General features: G+C 33.2%; 1 protein-coding gene across 1 annotated transcript; it reads left to right on the forward strand.

The window, feature by feature from the left end:
• The first annotated feature begins 10,373 nt into the window (after positions 1-10,373).
• On the forward strand, positions 10,374-15,813 carry LOC119615486. Its single transcript, XM_037971487.1, has 3 exons — positions 10,374-11,073; positions 11,176-11,850; positions 14,984-15,813. The coding sequence occupies exons 1-3, from the start codon at positions 10,374-10,376 to the stop codon at positions 15,811-15,813; spliced, it is 2,205 nt and encodes a 734-aa protein (XP_037827415.1).
• Positions 15,814-21,088: the final 5,275 nt, after the last annotated feature.

Here is a 21,088-nt window from a genome sequence, read left to right on the forward strand (position 1 = left end):
ATTCACGGCAAATGTGGCATCTTATTCAATCTACAAGATGATTGTAAATGCCACTGTTTAGGCAATTTCGACAGAGTCGATGTTGATTTACAAAGTTTTTCTTCTCCGCTGAAGACAATGTTGTAAATCGAAAACATTTGTAAAGAGGATGACGTTTATGGCAGCATGGGCAGTTGTCATTATTACAGTTGAAGCAGTGTGCTCGTATCATTCTTGTTGGTTTCTTACGTATTTCCTTACCGTAAATAATTGAAGTTGGGGTAGTTTCCTCTTCAAGAGATTCCATGGTGCGGAAGGTAGTTTCCAGAAAATTAAGCATATCAGACATAGCGGAATGGAAGTACTAGCCTTAAGCGATTCTCCCATTCTTTACGAGTCTGCATTTCAAGTTTTTGTGTAATTATACACCAGAATTGAATCCCATGTAGAAATATCTATTTTCAGTGATTAAGCTGCGACAGACAGGTCCGAGTTGTGTCTAGTAGACCCTTTATATTTTAAAAGTTCCGTCAGAAGGCGGTATTGAAAACAGACGTTTCAAGATTTGTTCAACGAGTTTCCTTTCATTATGAAATCTCTTCTCGAGAGCATCCCATGCTAAATCATCTGGATTCTGCTGCCGGATATTCGTTGACCATGCTAAGTGGAGTTCCAGTACATGAAGACTTCAAATAAAAATATTTCTGCACCTTTGTTAGGGAATTGTTCTGATGAACCAGTGTTTTGAACATGTCTCGATACGAAATCCATTCTAGGTAATCCCCGGAAAAAGTAGGCAAATCAATTTTTGGAAACCTTGCTCCAGCGCAGAATGATTCGTTGCGGCCAGTGGCGGCGAAAGTACTTGCGTGGACGGTTGGAGTCTGTGGAGAATCAAATTCATAAAGTAAATATAGAAGATTAATTTTAGAGCTATGTAAACATCATAGCATTTATAAAAAGTGTTGGTACTTAAATACGGCACATCTTTCTCAGCGATTGAACTTTCGCGTATCATCTCATTTAATTATTCATGTCATCTTTGAAGGTTTTAAAATTGTATTCCAAATCCTCCAGAATTGTTTGAACATACCCTTTTGATAACGCTTCCTTCGGTTTGGCAGAAACACGTAGACACACGTTCGATGTGAGCAAATATTTTCTTCTGGTCTTCTACTGCTTGAAGAGTTGAAGTCATCTTTTCCTGAATTTAGCTCGAAATTCGTGGGGAAATAATAGTACAGCACGTACGTTGTTGATACCATAGGCAAGACGGCAGTATTATATTTAAATCACAAATTATATGGGTATTTGTCAGTATATGGACAGTTCCCGGGTTTCGGCACCATTTAAATGTAGGAGAATTTTATTTATTTAATTATATTATTCTGATCCCCATGATCAGAATGTAAAAAAAACACTTAATTTTTTACACTTCAATATAATTCTTTATTTAATAAAGTAGACTGCTTCTTGCAGAAGATAAAAACAAGTGATCAATAATTTAAATTTACAAGATCATCAAAACTAAATGATCTGTTTTTCTACCTGCAGTAGATTTACATGTTTGTTTGTATGTACATTTAAATGCGTTGATATACAAATTAATGTACATGCAAATGTACGTATACTTGTACTTATAAAAAATACCGTTAGGTCTATTTTAATAATTTTGTAAACAAATGACAAATTAAAAGAATAAGAAATAAATAAATTCTTTAATTTTTGTGGAGATTTTAAGTAGGGTTTTCAGTTCAGAATTATTAATAAATTTTAGTTTGGGAAAAATTCCAAACAACATGATATAAGTGCAACTAGTTGCTATTAAATAAACGCTTTTTGGATTTAAAACCTATTGCTTCTAAGTGGCTCATCTCAAACAAAAATCATGTACTTCTCAGCAAAAATAATACGAAGTAATTACAAAAGAATAACATTTATCACCACTTCAAAAGTAGCACTAATTGACTTTTTTTACCTTCTGCGGAAGTGATGTTTAAAGAAGCGAAAATAATTCTAATTTTTAATGTTGAAGATATATTTATACCCTACACCACTTTAGTGGGGAGGGTATATTGGGTTTGTGCTGATGTTTGTAACATACAACAAGTTAGAGTGCTATATTCGGCTGTGCCGAATCTTAAATACACTCCACCAGCAAGCTATTTTTAATTAAAACCCATTTAACTATCTAATTTTTAGATAACTTGGCAAAATTGTTGTTTCCGTATTGATATGCATATGTCAATCTAATTTTAATTAAGTCCAGAAAATTTTTCGAAAACATTTTATCCGGTTATAATCATTTAATAACGAATTAAGTGGTATTAAGTGATTTTCAAAAGTAAACCTTATATGGGAGCTAAGACAACTTATGGACCGATCCGGAAAAAAATTCCGTATAATGATTTATATGCTCACAAAAAAAATTCAAGTCGTACTTTATCCCGATAGCTTTATTATTCAAAGAAATATATGCGTTTAAGTGATTTTCCTAAGTGGTCCTTATATGGGAACCTATCCGGAAAAAATTTCGTAGAGTGATTCATATATGTCGGATTTTATCATGATAACTTTATTTGACAATGAAATATGTGCATTTAAGTGATTTTCGGAAGTGGACCTTATATGGGAGCTATGACCAATTATGGGCCTATCCGGAAAAAAAACTTGTAGAGTGATTCTTATTTAGACAAAACATATTTGTGTCGAATTTTATCAAGATAGCTTTATTTGACAATGAAATATGTGACTCTAAGTGATTTTCGGAAGTGGGCCTTATATGGGAGCTATAACAAATAATGGACCGATCCGTAAAAAATTTGGTAGAATAATTTGTATTTACACAAAACATATTTGTGTCGAATTTTATCCCTATAGCTTTTGAATTCAATGAAATATATGCGTTTAAGTGTGTCGAAGATCGATCTGTCGCCATCGCCCGCATTGTAGACGGCTTGATCGACTTCGACTAAAATTGACACTTCCGTGTAAGAACGCCCTGTTCAAGGCGCCAACATAAAGGAGAACAAGAGAAGTCACTTGTCATCGACACAGAGAACGAACAACATCAGAAAAACAAACAAATAAAACAAAATTAAAATTCACTTTGTATAAAATATAAATAAAAACATTAAAAAAACTCACTAACAGTGAACGAATACGAAACAATTTTCAATTGTTTACAAAAACAAAGTGCAGAAACAAAAAACAAATAGTGCAACTTACAAACAAAACCAACACAAAGTGCACCAAAAACAACCAACATACATCACACTAAAATCAATTTTAATATTGATACATTAAAAACGTTTACCAAACAAAACGAACACAAAGTTTCTTTAAAATTGCAACAATAAAATCTATAAACATTTATTCAAAAGAAGTTCTTGTCTTTAATTTAACAACAACACGCTAAAGGTTCAAATCAAGTAAGTATAGTCAAGCTCTTTGAATTTACATATCTATCAATACTCGCTGATATACTCGACTGCAATTGTACCCTACATTGTTACATCTCATGTAACAAGCCTTTAAATATTCTGCTTTAGTTCCATCAAACAGAATCAACAAATACAACTTTCGGTTGGAATTTGTTCATGGTCCTTCGTTAATCAAAAAAGAATCAGTAATTTAAATTATTTTAATTTCATTAAAATAAATACAAAGTTTCCATTTGTATAATATAATTACGACTTTTGCAAACGTTTGTTCACAACATAATATACCTTGTAAATATCAGCTAGTATTGATCACACATATTTGTTCAATTCACAATCGATGTTGTAGCGTTGTATGCGTTGTATGGCAGCAGCTGCTACAATAGTCATAACAATGTTGTTGGTATTTTTCTATGCAAAAGCTCTATACAACTCCTACGACAATTTTTCATATGTTTTTCGAATTGTTGTAAAGAAAGTTTTAGTGTTGCCAATTGTGTTTTTCAACATATAAACAAAATATTCAAAAGATTTTAGCATAAAAAACGATAAAGTGGTAACACAGCGCTGTTATTACCAAAACAGCTGTGTTACCACTTTATCGTTTTTTATGCTAAAATCTTTTGAATATTTTGTTTATATGTTGAAAAACACAATTGGCAACACTAAACTTTCTTACAACATTCGAAAAACATATGAAAAATTGTCGTAGGAGTTGTATAGAGCTTTTGCATAGAAAATACCAACAACATTGTTATGACTATTGTAGCAGCTGCTGACATACAACGCATACAACGCTACAACATCGATTGTGAATTGAACAAATATGTGTGATCAATACTAGCTGATATTTACAAGGTATATTATGTTGTGAACAAACGTTTGCAAAAGTCGTAATTATATTATACAAATGGAAACTTTGTATTTATTTTAATGAAATTAAAATAATTTAAATTACTGATTCTTTTTTGATTAACGAAGGACCATGAACAAATTCCAACCGAAAGTTGTATTTGTTGATTCTGTTTGATGGAACTAAAGCAGAATATTTAAAGGCTTGTTACATGAGATGTAACAATGTAGGGTACAATTGCAGTCGAGTATATCAGCGAGTATTGATAGATATGTAAATTCAAAGAGCTTGACTATACTTACTTGATTTGAACCTTTAGCGTGTTGTTGTTAAATTAAAGACAAGAACTTCTTTTGAATAAATGTTTATAGATTTTATTGTTGCAATTTTAAAGAAACTTTGTGTTCGTTTTGTTTGGTAAACGTTTTTAATGTATCAATATTAAAATTGATTTTAGTGTGATGTATGTTGGTTGTTTTTGGTGCACTTTGTGTTGGTTTTGTTTGTAAGTTGCACTATTTGTTTTGTTTTTGTTTCTGCACTTTGTTTTTTGTAAACAATTGAAAATTGTTTCGTATTCGTTCACTGTTAGTGAGTTTTTTTAATGTTTTTATTTATATTTTATACAAAGTGAATTTTAATTTTGTTTTATTTGTTTGTTTTTCTGATGTTGTTCGTTCTCTGTGTCGATGACAAGTGACTTCTCTTGTTCTCCTTTATGTTGGCGCCTTGAACAGGGCGTTCTTACACGGAAGTGTCAATTTTAGTCGAAGTCGATCAAGCCGTCTACAATGCGGGCGATGGCGACAGATCGATCTTCGACACACTTAAACGCATATATTTCATTGAATTCAAAAGCTATAGGGATAAAATTCGACACAAATATGTTTTGTGTAAATACAAATTATTCTACCAAATTTTTTACGGATCGGTCCATTATTTGTTATAGCTCCCATATAAGGCCCACTTCCGAAAATCACTTAGAGTCACATATTTCATTGTCAAATAAAGCTATCTTGATAAAATTCGACACAAATATGTTTTGTCTAAATAAGAATCACTCTACAAGTTTTTTTTCCGGATAGGCCCATAATTGGTCATAGCTCCCATATAAGGTCCACTTCCGAAAATCACTTAAATGCACATATTTCATTGTCAAATAAAGTTATCATGATAAAATCCGACATATATGAATCACTCTACGAAATTTTTTCCGGATAGGTTCCCATATAAGGACCACTTAGGAAAATCACTTAAACGCATATATTTCTTTGAATAATAAAGCTATCGGGATAAAGTACGACTTGAATTTTTTTTGTGAGCATATAAATCATTATACGGAATTTTTTTCCGGATCGGTCCATAAGTTGTCTTAGCTCCCATATAAGGTTTACTTTTGAAAATCACTTAATACCACTTAATTCGTTATTAAATGATTATAACCGGATAAAATGTTTTCGAAAAATTTTCTGGACTTAATTAAAATTAGATTGACATATGCATATCAATACGGAAACAACAATTTTGCCAAGTTATCTAAAAATTAGATAGTTAAATGGGTTTTAATTAAAAATAGCTTGCTGGTGGAGTGTATTTAAGATTCGGCACAGCCGAATATAGCACTCTAACTTGTTGTATGTTACAAACATCAGCACAAACCCAATATACCCTCCCCACTAAAGTGGTGTAGGGTATAAATATATCTTCAACATTAAAAATTAGAATTATTTTCGCTTCTTTAAACATCACTTCCGCAGAAGGTAAAAAAAGTCAATTAGTGCTACTTTTGAAGTGGTGATAAATGTTATTCTTTTGTAATTACTTCGTATTATTTTTGCTGAGAAGTACATGATTTTTGTTTGAGATGAGCCACTTAGAAGCAATAGGTTTTAAATCCAAAAAGCGTTTATTTAATAGCAACTAGTTGCACTTATATCATGTTGTTTGGAATTTTTCCCAAACTAAAATTTATTAATAATTCTGAACTGAAAACCCTACTTAAAATCTCCACAAAAATTAAAGAATTTATTTATTTCTTATTGTCTTTTAATTTGTCATTTGTTTACAAAATTATTAAAATAGACCTAACGGTATTTTTTATAAGTACAAGTATACGTACATTTGCATGTACATTAATTTGTATATCAACGCATTTAAATGTACATACAAACAAACATGTAAATCTACTGCAGGTAGAAAAACAGATCATTTAGTTTTGATGATCTTGTAAATTTAAATTATTGATCACTTGTTTTTTATCTTCTGCAAGAAGCAGTCTACTTTATTAAATAAAGAATTATATTGAAGTGTAAAAAATTAAGTGTATTTTTTTTACATTCTGATCATGGGGATCAGAATAATATAATTAAATAAATAAAATTCTCCTACATTTAAATGGTGCCGAAACCCGGGAACTGTCCATATACTGACAAATACCCATATAATTTGTGATTTAAATATAATACTGCCGTCTTGCCTATGGTATCAACAACGTACGTGCTGTACTATTATTTCCCCACGAATTTCGAGCTAAATTCAGGAAAAGATGACTTCAACTCTTCAAGCAGTAGAAGACCAGAAGAAAATATTTGCTCACATCGAACGTGTGTCTACGTGTTTTCCTGCCAAACCGAAGGAAGCGTTATCAAAAGGGTATGTTCAAACAATTCTGGAGGATTTGGAATACAATTTTAAAACCTTCAAAGATTGACATGAATAATTAAATGAGATGATACGCGAAATTTCAATCGCTGAGAAAGATGTGCCGTATTTAAGTACCAACACTTTTTATAAATGCTATGATGTTTACATAGCTCTAAAAATTAATCTTCTATATTTACTTTATGAATTTGATTCTCCACAGACTCCAACCGTCCACGCAAGTACTTTCGCCGCCACTGGCCGCAACGAATCATTCTGCGCTGGAGCAAGGTTTCCAAAAATTGATTTGCCTACTTTTTCCGGGGATTACCTAGAATGGATTTCGTATCGAGACATGTTCAAAACACTGGTTCATCAGAACAATTCCCTAACAAAGGTGCAGAAATATTTTTATTTGAAGTCTTCATGTACTGGAACTCCACTTAGCATGGTCAACGAATATCCGGCAGCAGAATCCAGTTACGATTTAGCATGGGATGCTCTCGAGAAGAGATTTCATAATGAAAGGAAACTCGTTGAACAAATCTTGAAACGTCTGTTTTCAATACCGCCTTCTGACGGAACTTTTAAAAATATAAAGGGTCTACTAGACACAACTCGGACCTGTCTGTCGCAGCTTTAATCACTGAAAATAGATATTTCTACATGGGATTCAATTCTGGTGTATCAAAATTACACAAAAACTTGAAATGCAGACTCGTAAAGAATGGGAGTAATCGCTTAAGGCTAGTACTTCCATTCCGCCTATGTCTGATATGCTTAATTTTCTGGAAACTACCTTCCGCACCATGGAATCTCTTGAAGAGGAAACTACCCCAACTTCAATTATTTACGGTAAGGAAATACGTAAGAAACCAACAAGAATGATACGAGCTCACACTGTTTCAACTGTAAATAATGACAACTGCCCATGCTGCCATAAACGTCATCCTCTTTACAAATGTTTTCGATTTACAACATTGTCTTCAGCGGAGAAGAAAAACTTTGTAAATCAACATAGACTCTGTCGAAATTGCCTAAACAGTGGGCATTTACAATCATCTTGTAGATTGAATACTAGATGCCACATTTGCCGTGAATCTCCTCATACAATTCTTCATAACGAATTCTGCCGATCCGATTCTAATCAAACCACCCCACCTGTGGTGAACAACACAGTAGATAATCAAACTTTCCAGCCTCCTGCTACTACATCAACACCTAATTCTGCTACTGTAAGTACAAATGTTTCCAATTTAAGTACTCAAAATCTCCATCCTGCTTTATTACCCACTGTAAAAGTTTTAATAAAAACGGTAAATAAAACATATTGCGTAAAAGCCCTAGTAGACCAAGGATCACAACTTTCATTTATTTCAGAGGAGCTTTCTCAATTATTAGCTGTACCGAAATACAAAACTCGAATGGACGTTTCTGGAATTGGAGGAAACAAAGCAATAACTGTTAAAAAATCTACACGATTTTTAATCCATTCGAGATACGAACAACAATTTGAATTGCCTATAACTGCTCTTGTAGTTCCTACAGTTACATCTTACGTTCCCAAGAAAATTACCTCTGATTGCATTCCAGATCTCTCAACGTTCTTTTTGGCGGATCTTGATTTTCTAATACCTCAAAAAATTGATCTCCTCCTTGGAAACGATGTCTATGGCGATTTAATCCTACCTAGGATGAAAAAGTTTGAAAATAGTCTTCTTCTGCAGGAAACTCATCTAGGCTGGATGGTATCTGGCTCTCCAAGTAGCCATATGGCAAGCAATAAAATATATGCCAATATCTGTTCTTTAGATGAACAGCTTAGAATGTTTTGGGAACAAGAGGAATTACTCGATCAAAAATCATGGTCCACTGAAGAAGAACTCTGCCAAAAATTGTTTAAGGAAACTCATCTCCGGGATGAAAATGGACGGTACAGTGTTAATCTGCCATTCAAAAGGTTACTTCAAGGTCAAGACCTGCCAACGTTTTCCCACACGGACTACAATGCCATGAAAAGACTTAAACAGTTAGAATTAATTTTTAAGCAGAAACCAGAATTTGCTGATCAATACAAAAGGTTCATGGTGGAATATGAATCGCTTAATCATATGGTTATCCTCGGTGAGTACCCTCAAGCTATACCAATTAATGCGTACTTTTTCCTCATCATGGCGTACTCAGAGAAGCAAGTACAACAACAAAATTACGTGTTGTTTTTGATGGTGGAAACCGTAGGCCACCTCAAACTTCTATTAATGAAGAGTTATCAGCAGGTCCAGCTTTGCAAAACGATTTGTCTACAATAATAACTCGTTGGAGAAAACAGACCTGGAAAAAATGTTCAGGCAAATAAATGTGTCCCCGAACACAAACCATATCAATGCATACTTTGGAGAAATGCCTCATGCAAAATCTGTGTATATGCACTTCGTACAGTAACATATGGTACAACTTATGCTCCTTATCTTGTAATTAGAGTTCTACAGCAGCTGGCAGAGGATGAGGAAGACAACTTTCCAGAAGCTAGTCAAATACTTCGAACAGACACTTATGTTGATGATGTGATATCAGGTGCGGATAACCTAGAAGAAGCACTAGCTTTACAAAAACAACTCTCTAGCCTTTTGAAATCAGGAGGATTTCATTTAAGAAAATGGAATTCTAATTCTTTAGAGTTCATGGAGAACATTCCTGAAGATGATCGTGAAGTTAAAAACTCATTTTCTATTTATGAACCAAAAATGTCAAAAGCCCTTGGTATCAATTGGAACACTATTAATGATTATTTCTATTTTTCTATAAAGTTTACATTTTCTGAACAAATAACTAAAAGTAGTTTGCTTTCAGAGGCATCCAAATTGTTTGACGCTCTAGGTTGGCTCTCAGCTACTACCATAATAGCGAAAATAATCTTCCAAAAAAACTATTGAAATTGAAGCTTGATTGGAAGGATACCCTACCAGAGGAAATCCAACGTGAATGGGTTAATTTTCGCACCGAATTAAAGGCTCTTGAAGAAATTAAGATTCCACGATGGATTGGCTGCAAAAACAATACGTCTACTATTGACCTTCATGCTTTCAGTGATGCTTCCAAAGTAGCCTATGCTGCTGTCGTCTATGGTCGCAACAGAATCTGGTGAGATATTAGTAAACTTGCTCCAAGCAAAAACTAAAGTAGTCCTGAAAGGCGAAATAATACCGCGTTTGGAATTAAATGCAGCAACACTCATGGCTAAATTAGTAGCCAAAATTAAAACCAGCGTAGATTTCAATATTGGTGACGTTATTTACTGGACTGATAGTACCATAGTTCTTGCGTGGCTGAAAAATAACTCAACACGGTTGGAAGTCTACGTCGCAAATCGAGTTTCGAAAATTCGACGCCTATCTAATGTTCAAGATTGGAGGTACGTTCCAACAAAATACAACCCAGCAGACTGCGCGTCTAGAGGCTTAATGCCCCAACAATTAATTCAACATAACCTATGGTGGAATGGCCCACCATGGCTCCAAAATACGCCTGACTCATGGCCTACTTCCCCCAGTAATTTATTTCGTGAAGAAATTATAGTCAACAATGTAGCTGCTCACGCAACAAAAGCAACTACAATTGAAACTTATCCAGAATTAACACAACGCTTTTCAAGGCTATCTTCGCTGATACGTGTGACGTCATATATTCTTCGTTTTTACAACAACACAAAATCAAAACAAATCAACAGAAAAGTTGGATTTCTTAAAACCTACGAACTTAAAGCAGCAATGCATTTGCTCATTAAACTAACACAAGCGGTGTCACATCATGATGAAATAAAAACACTGAAATTGGGAAATAGGGTTCCCAATCAAAGTAATATTGCAAAACTATCGCCGTTTCTTGATGAAGAGGGAACTCTGCGAGTTGGTGGTAGAATTTCAAACTCTGCTATTCCCTACAACACTAAACATCCTATTTTGTTATCAAAACAAAATCCACTGTCTTTTCTTATATTTTTAGATGCTCATATAAAAACTTATCATGGAAGCCTCCAGCTTATGCAGTCCTACGTTTCCCGTAGCTATTGGATAGTTTCCGCTAGAAATATAGCTAAACGCGTACAACGTGAATGTACTTTATGCTTTAAGTACAAAGCGCAATCCTGTCAACAACTCATGGGTAACTTACCAGCTGTGCGGCTGTAATCCACTCGTGCGTTTAAGCACAGCGGACTGGATTATGCTCGGCCAATCAACATAAAAACTTCTTCTTTACGAACAGCTTCTACTTCCAAGGGCTACATTTGTCTTTTTATCTGCATGCGTACGAAGGCGATACATTTAGAGGCTGTCACTAGTCTAAATGTGGATGCTTTCTTGGCAGCATTCCGTCGCTTTACTGCGCGTAGAGGCTTATGCACCGATTTATACTCGGACTGTGGTACTAATTTCGTGGGTGCAAACAAAGAACTCCAAGTTCTGTATCACCGAAACAAAACATCACTTCCTGATCATCTCGCAGAAACTTTAGCCAATCAAGGTACAACATGGCACTTTATTCCGCCTGCTTCACCCCACTTTGGCGGACTCTGGGAAGCTGGTGTGAAATCCACGAAACATCACTTGCGCCGAATAATGAAAGATCGCACACTAACATACGAAGAACTCAGTACCCTCTTGGCACAAATAGAAAGCTGCCTAAACTCCAGGCCGTTATGTCCCTTATCAGCCGATCCGAAAGATGCCGATGTACTCACACTAGCACATTTTCTTATTGGAGAACCTACCAATTGTATCCCCGATGATGACTTACTTGATGCTAATCTTAACCGTTTAAGCCGTTGGAAAGTAGTAGAACATCTCAAACAAAATTTCTGGGATCGCTGGAACAAAGAATATTTATGTCGTCTTCAAGCTAGACCAAAATGGAATAAGGTCGAAAGAAATATAAAAGTTGGTGATATCGTACTGCAACGGGAAGTACATAAAACGCCCTATTTCAAAAATCTGCTTTTTACCTTCAAATGATGTACATATAGATGAGAAGACTTCTACTTAAGAACAACTGTTCTTTGTGGGGGAGAATGTTTGGGATTTTTCCCAAACTAAAATTTATTAATAATTCTTAAAATCTCCACAAAAATTAAAGAATTTATTTATTTCTTATTGTCTTTTAATTTGACATTTGTTTACAAAATTATTAAAGTAGACCTAACGGTATTTTTTACAAGTACAAGTATACGTACATTTGCATGTACATTTATTTGTATATCAACGCATTTAAATGTACATACAAACAAACATGTAAATCTACTGCAGGTAGAAAAACAGATCATTTAGTTTTGATGATCTTGTAAATTTAAATTATTGATCACTAGTTTTTTATCTTCTGCAAGAAGCAGTCTACTTTATTAAATAAAGAATTATATTGAAGTGTAAAAAATTAAAAGTGTATTTTTTTACATTCTGATCATGGGGATCAGAACAATATAATTAAATAAATAAAATTCTCCTACACATGTATTTTATATTTTATTAGGTCTGCGCTTTATGTGTGAGCTTCATTAATGCTCCTGTATAAGGCATTATTGAATGCATTCTGTTATTTTTATACCCTACACCACTTTAGTGAGGGGGGGGGGGGTGTATATTGGGTTTGTGCTGATGTCTGTAACGCACAATAATATTCGTCCTATTCCCACCTTAAAGTATGCCAATCGGCTTAGAATCATTTTCTGAGTCCGTCCATGTAAATCTTGTAATCAAACTACAGGTCGCAATTTTCAAGACAATTCAATGAAATTTGGTACATGATATTCTATTGTCCCAGGGACGAAGCCTGTTGAAAATTGTTACGATCGGTCCATTATTTCACCTAGCCCCCATACAACTGAACCCCTGAATAGGGCTTGTAAACCTTGTAATCAAACTACAGGTATTGAAATTGGTACATGCAACTGAACCCCCGAATAGGGCTTATAAACCTTGTAATCAAACTACAGGTCGCAATTTTGAAGATAATTGCACACGATCTTCTATGGTAACGGAGACGAAGCCTGTTGAAAATGGTTAACATCGGCCCATTATTTCACCTAGCCCCCATAAAACTGAACCGGACTAATAGGGATTTTAAGTTCATAATTATGTTTAATATACTCGTATATCGACAAAAAGCTGCAAAACCAAGTTCTATACTAGCCTTGATGACCCTCATGAATTTTTTAATAGTAGGGTCTCATTTGACCATAGCCCCTTTTCAAAGCCATCTTCAAAATTCGACTTAAATGTCCACAATTTTATTTAACAATAAATGGCTTAAGTATATCTGAGGCAAGGTACAATTCAACTTAAAAGCTTTATTATGAAAACTAAATCACATTTTTTTGTAACAGGTGTAGGGTATTATATGGTCGGCCTCGCCCGACTATAATTTCTTACTTGTTATTAAATATATACGTTACAAAAACCCTTTTAATAATGCACAGTGGTATAGGAAAAAAAAGAAGGAAATAATTCGGTAACTTCTAAACGGTTAATCCGATTTTGATGAAATTTGGTATGCACAAAGAGGAGATGTTGTCGAGTTCAGGTTTTGAATTTGGACCTTATAAGCCAACCAGGGGCCCGGCGGGGGGTCCTCAAATTAGGACACCTCGGCTATGTTAAATTTTTAAAACGATCCTATTTCTTCATTTGAGTAAAAAAATTTCGTATATAGAATCTCCTCATCGAGCACTATAAAACCGTCCTTACTTTAGTTTTTTGATAATAGCGGGTCCAAATATTCCCGATTTTCGCAATTTTTTTGTTATTCGCTTAACAACAATTTTTGATACCGAGGGGACCAGGTCCATCCAAAAAAAAAACCCTATTTTTTATGGAAAATTCAATTTTGAGCAAAAATTCTCAAATCGCATAGTCGATATCAAATTATAGTGACCTGTTTTATATGACGCCATATGTTCTTAATCATTTTGTAACGGGTTTCGATAACCCCGCCCCTGGTATGGATATAATAGGCAAAAACCAAAAATCCCATTTTTGGGATTTTTAAAAACTTTTTTGGGAATTCCGGGATTTCTAATATGGTCGCTTAGTGGGATGCGAGTGGGATATCTATCAAAAAAATATTTTGTAACTCAAGATTTAAAATTTTTTAATTTTTTGCAAAAACAAAAACTTTGTTGACTTTTTTAAAAAATGGACCCATTTTTTATTTTTTTTTTTTGCTCAGAAGAAAGCTTATGTGTTTTCCTTTAACACCCTTTTTGTCGCTTAGTGGGATGCGAGTGGGATATCTATAAAAAAATGTTTTGTAACTCAAGACATACAATTCTGATGAATGATTCTTGATTGGAAAATTAGGGATAACCTCCTCATTTGCGGTAATTTGAAATTAATTATGAGATTGACACGAGAGTAGACGTGTTTTAATTGCTGTCTGCAAAAACTTATTTAAAAACGTATATTGTAATGTGAAAAAGTGTTTAAAAATATATAAAACTAGAGTATAAGGTATTAATGATGTATTAGAAACACTAATAAAAACCAAAGTTAATAAAAAAGGAAAAATTCATAAAAATTATGTACTTTAAAATAAAAAGTAAAAGTATTTCGCTTAAATATAAGAAAGACAAAAAAAAAAAAAAAACAATTTACATATTGTTCTCTCAAGTAAAGTAAAAGTGAACTGCAAAAATACTGGTTTTGCTTTGGTTTTTATAAAAACTGCATCTTACCTGCCTACAAACTTTAAACTAAAAGAAAAGAAAAAAAGTAATAAATAAATTAAAAGTAAAAAAGAACGAAAAGTAAATGAATGTAACAAAAGTAAAAAATTAAGCAAAAAAAAAAAAAAAAAAAATTAAAATAAAACAAAATAAAATAAAAGAAGTTATTCAATAGAAATTGAAATGTCGTCCCAATGTAAAGTATGTTTAACATATTGTACCAGTAGAGGAAAAATTTCGTGTGGTCTTTGTAAACAACATTATCATCCAAAATGTGCTATTCAGGAAAACTCAAATTTAAACTCGGAAATGTTGGAACTATTAAAAAAACGGAAAGTGGATTGTTATTTTTGTGCAAAGCATGTTCTTCTATGCCATTATCTTCTTCAACTCAATCATCAAATAAAGAAGCAAATCCAGATACTACAAAACTATTGGAGCTTGAAAACGGAATTAAATCCATAACACAGATGGTTTCTAATGTGATGTCTCAATTAAATTTAATAAAATCTGATCTGGATAAAAGTCTATCAAAATCAAAGGAAACCGAAGAACTATTTCACTCAAAAATACACAGTCTAGAAATTGAAAACAACTCACTGAGAAGGCAATTAAACCGAGGTGATATTGTAGTCAACGGTTTATCTAAGGCTTTAACTAGAGACAAGCTATATGCACAAATTTTTAAAATAGGAGAAGTTCTTGGTGTTAATTTGCAACACAATGACATTAACGTGTGCACCTACATTCAAGGCAAAGCCCAGGTGTTGGTTAAGTTCAATAGTATCTACAAAAGGGATCAGCTTATCCAGAAGTACTTTGAAAAAAAATCTCTTTATCTTAATGAACTTTACATAAATGATGAGCAGCCGTTGAATTCAGAAGGAAGTGAAAACGAACAAAATTCCACAGGCGACCAAATGAATACCAATAACCTAAGTGAGATAAGGGTTTATTTAAATGAACATCTAACGCCTATTGCAGCTAAGCTGAATTACATGTGCCGCAAGATGCTGAAAACTAAAAAAATTAAAAAATTCAAACTTTACAATAGAGATGTCCCAGAAGTTAAAATTACATTGAATGATGGTGGTGAAAAAACGTTCAACATTGAAAAACTTCATGTTTTATTTAAGGCAGTCTCATCACAAAACGGTCAACAACAAGATGGTACAAACCATACTGAATAGGAGCTGTAGATTTTTTTTTGCTTTAAATGTATTTTAATTTTGTTATTACAAAATGTTTTATACTTATTGTCAACGTGAATTTTATTTAATTATTGTAAAATTTTATGATAACTTGTTATAATCAGTGTTCATATGCATCTTACTAGTGAGATTGATAATTGCATTGCAGAGATTATGATAAGTTCCCAACTTATATAATATAATGTGAAATCTTCAACTTTTAACAATCTTTAATTAATTTTGGTATTTCTCTGAAAGTTTCTAACATCTTAATGCATTATTGCTACATATTACATACATTACAGAATTTATTTCTTATTTACTATTTTTGTGGATAGCGTAACATATTATCTATACAAACACAACAAAGTTTACCATACAATTATGGTTGATAATTTAGGGACTGTGATTAGCAACAACAGAATGTTTAATACTATTCTTCATGATTCGGGTTTAAAAGTGGCACATTTGAATGCTCAAAGTCTGGTACCAAATCAAAGATCTTCAAAATTTGATGAAGTAAAATATATTTTTCAAGATAGTGTTATAGATGTCATTGGAGTCTCTGAAACATGGTACTCAAGAAATGTTACAGACACGTCAGTTAATATTCCAGGATATAATATTCATAGAAATGATCGTGAAATACGAAGGGGCGGTGGAGTATGTCTATACATCTCTCAGAAATTCAAATCTCGTGTAATTTATCAGAGAATGGTTGAGAGTGTATTTGAGAGCCTTTTTGTGGAGATAATTGTAGGACATAATTGTTCAATTTTAATTGGTGTTATCTATTTGCCTAATCGCAGCTTTAATGTATGTGAAAATGAACTTTGTGATATATCAGCCCAGTATAGTAATGTTATTATGATGGGAGACTTTAATGTTGATTTATTTTCAAGGGCAGAAGAAGTCTATAATTTTTGTAACCACTCTTCTCTTTCCTTGGTTCATAATTCGCAACCAACACATTACTGCAATGATAGACATAGCACATCGCTTATTGATTATTTCTTGGTTTCAAATATTGAAGAAGTTAGTCACAAAGGACAATTTCAACTTCCCGCTTTAAATTCTAATCATGCAATAATATGTATCTCTGTAAATCTGGAAATTAATTCAAGAAGCGAACCCATTTTCTATAGAGATTACAAATCTTTTAATTTAAATCATTGTATATCAGATTTAAGGTCTTTGGATTTTTCACCTATTTATACGAATTATATGCCCGATGTACAAATATCATTTTTTAATGCCATAGTTTATGAGTTGTACAATAACCATATTCCCTTAAGGCAACTTAAAAAAAGGAATCCCAACGATTGGATAAATCATCCTGATGTAAAAGCTGCTAGGGAAAATAGGGATTTAGCTTTCCGTGCAATGCGTGAGAATAGATCGGAAAATACTGTTAGAAATTACTGTATCTTAAGAAATAGACTTAAATCCATCATCCGGAAAACTAGAAGGCGATTTTACATAAATTTTTTTTCAAACTGTGATCAAGGGCAAATATGGAAAAGATTGCGATCTGTCGGGGCTATAGGGGATAATCAAAATAACTTGGAAATTGATCCAAACACATTTAATGAATATGCAAGAATGCCAAGGGTTCAGGGTCCAGTTATAGCGTTTGATCGAACATCAAATAATTTGACTGGTTTTTCTTTTAGAAATGTCAATGAAACGGAAGTTTTAAATGCATTATTAAGGTTAAAATCAAATGCAGTGGGTGCGGATATGATACCTTTAAAATTCCTAAAATTAATTTTTCCAGAAATAGTAACCCATCTCACTTTTATTATAAACTCTTGTATTACTAGATCCTACTTCCCATTGGAATGGAAAGTAGGTAGAATTGTTCCTGTTCCCAAAGTAAAAAATCCAATTTCGGTAGAGGACTTTCGTCCAATAACTATTCGATCTTGCTGCTCTAAGATATTTGAAATTCTGTTAAAAGACCAGATGGAACCATTTTTAGAAGAATTTGGTGCTATAAATTCATTTCAATCGGGATTTCGGAAGGGCTTTAATACATCGACCTTAATGCTAGGTATCACAGAGTCTATTCGAGAAAATTTAGATAAACATTTAGTAAGTGTTTTAGTGTTTTTAGATTTAAATAAAGCATTTGACTCTTTATGTCACGAATTGATAGCTAAAAAATTAATTGACCAGTTTGGTTTCAGTATGCTGTCTAGTAAGCTTCTGTATTCGTTTCTAAGTAACCGCTCTCAATATGTTAGAGTAGGAAATCAATGCTCCAATCTTCTTAGTCTGTACAGGGGTGTGCCGCAAGGGTCCATTTTGGGACCCTTGCTATTCTTATTATATATAAACGATATTTTTACAATTTTTTCCAAGTTCAAGTGTTACACTTATGCGGATGACATTCAGTTACTGGCAAGCTCTCGTATTAATAATTTGAAGTCATTTGAAAGGAATTTAAACATTGAATTAGACAATGTTGTTACCTGGTCTAGGCAAAATTTCCTTGATCTTAATCCTAATAAATGCAAAGTTATGTTCTTTCAGGAAATTGGGACTGTCACCTAGGTATTTTCCTAAATGGTGAGAGTATTGAATCGGTGAGTACGTACAAATCGCTCGGCTTCCATATTGACCATAAATTGACTTTTTCTCACCACATCAATTCTATAATATCAAAGGTTTCATGGACTTTACGGAGATTATATAATACGAGTTGTTATTTACCACTTGCGATGAGAAGACGGGTTGGAGTTGCATTATGCATTCCTATATTTCTATATGGTTTAGAAATGTATAGTTGCACTTCTCGTGATAACTTAGCTAGACTTAAATTATGTTTGAACAGAGTGATTAGATACGTTTTTGGTCTACAAATAGGCCAACATATATCAGCTTATAGAATGGATCTATTAGGATATGATTTTGAGGATTATATAAGCTCCCGTCAGATCATATTGTTTTTTAAAATCATTAAGTATAATTGTCCATCATATTTGGCTGATAAATTCATTTTTGGAGGTTCAACAAGGTCAAATACAATAGTCTACCCAGTGCATTCTACTCTTATTATGCACAGATCTTTATTATGAAAGTGGCAAGAATATGGAACACAATTATTCCATATACTGAAAGAAGATTTTCACATAGTGTGGCGCAATTTGAAAATATTTTCAAAATGGCAGTTTGAAAGAAACTTATATTTTATTCCGATGTTAAAATTTCTTTATTCAGGGTTGCTAATCTTCATTCTTCCTTCTAATTAGTTGTGTTTGTATAGATAAAATTGGGGGTAAATTGTTAAGTGAAATTTTTACATATTAAGTTATTATTTTTATAAATATTTAAGAATTAATATATTTGTGTCAAAATTTGAATTTAATCTACAGCTATTTGGCCCCTTGGGCTTACAGCTGTTATGGATATAAATAAATAAATAAATAAATAAATACAATTTTTACTTTTCTTTGAAAAATTAAAAACCTTTTTGACTTTTTTTCCAAAATGGACTCTTTTTTATTAATTGTTTTTTTTTTTTTTCAAAAAGAAAGCTTAGGTCTTTTCCTTTAAAACCTTTTTGGTCGCTTAGTGGGATGCGAGTGGGATATCTATCAAATTAAATGTTTTGTAACTCAAGAAAAATGTTTTTAAATTGATTTTTTCATATTTGTGTGTAAGTGTTTCTAAACCTTAAAAATAAAAACCACAACAACTGACCGAGAATAGCCACTGGAGGGGTGCAATATGAGGCCGACCGCTATTAATTTTCCACCCCCAAAATTTGTCTGAGTTTTGTATCTTGCGGCTTTTTTAGTCAATCCTAGAGGTAGTTTTCAGCGCACGTGATTTTCATTGTTAAAAATATCAGGTGCCCCCAGAAACAAATTTTTGGAATCAAGTGGAAATATTTTATGGCCCTTCTCCGAAGTACCAGTTTATTTTTATTATTTTATGACATTTGACTTGAAGTGGGTGGAGAGGTAGAAGTTGACAGGTAGGTTATTTATATAGTGGTTTATTTTTATTATTATTGTAACATTTTGGTTAAAACTTTAGTATGTAAGCCCTTCTTGACCCTAGTAAAAGATTTTAGACTCATTCATTAAAACGTACTACTACCTACATGATCTTAAAAAACTATTTATTGTCATTCTGAAGGACATACGGAATCAGTTCTTTAGAAACAGCGTTAAAGTTAAGACGTGTGTTATTTACATAATACTTACAAAATTCAAATGTCTACGACTTCTAAAAAGGCTAAGGTTGAAAATGAAATTTATTCGTCTTTTTGTTTTAATCCCTTTAACAAAATGAAGCACAGATCATCAGATATGCGAAATATTTCCGACGGCTTATTAAAAAAATTCCCCTACGCTGTCAAAACGATTGAAAATTTGTGGATCATTGCAGGAAAGAGCTCGTAAAGTTGAAACGAATTACCGAATTTGAATAGTAATGAGCCTTGCGTTGAAGTTATTCCAGATGAAGACAAAAGTATTCCGAGAATGAAGACAGAACTGTTGATGATGATGGTTATTCTAACATTTCAAATTCAACGAATGAGTGTCGAAACCAATACCATAGGATGCAGTAGAAGTTCTTGAACAATAAAAGAGAAATACAAAACGTCACAGGGTGAAGCTGAAAGAATTCAACTTCTCACGCTTGCCTCCAAGAACATGGAGTTCTGCAAAAACAATGACTGAGTTTGGAACGTCTCAACGAAAAGCAAGAATTGCTAAACAATTGGTTGCTGATGCATGGGATTCTCACACTCCCAATCAAAAAGAAGGGAAAAACCTTTGGAGTGCGATACTAAATCTCTAATAACTCAGTTTTATCAGCGAGATGATATGAGTCGCCTAATGCCAGGGATGAAAGACTGGATGTCTGTACGAATCGATGGCAAGAAAGTTCAAATGCAGAAGAGAATGGTTCTCTGTAACCTGAATGAATTATTCGCAACATTTCAATCTGAATACGAGGATGTCAAAATTGGATTCACAAAATTTACACAACTGAGGCCAAAACATTGCGTTTTGGCAGGAAGCAGCGGAACTCACACAGTATGTGTTGTATTTACCATGAAAATGTTAAATTGATGTTGAAGGAAATCAACTTAAATTACTTAAAAGATGATTCATCAGAAGATTTACACCATTACCGCGATTGCCTTAAATTGACTATGTGCCCTAATGCTACAACTTCTTGCCACTTAGGTGAATGTTCGAATTGCCCGGAAACCACATCCATCAAAGAAAATTTAATCAACTCTTTTGATCGAGAA

The sequence above is a fragment of the Lucilia sericata genome, unplaced genomic scaffold, assembly GCF_015586225.1.
Source record: "Lucilia sericata isolate MDLA Ls3-8-SP2 unplaced genomic scaffold, ASM1558622v1 Contig005342F_arrow, whole genome shotgun sequence".
NCBI classification, from domain to species: domain Eukaryota; kingdom Metazoa; phylum Arthropoda; class Insecta; order Diptera; family Calliphoridae; genus Lucilia; species Lucilia sericata.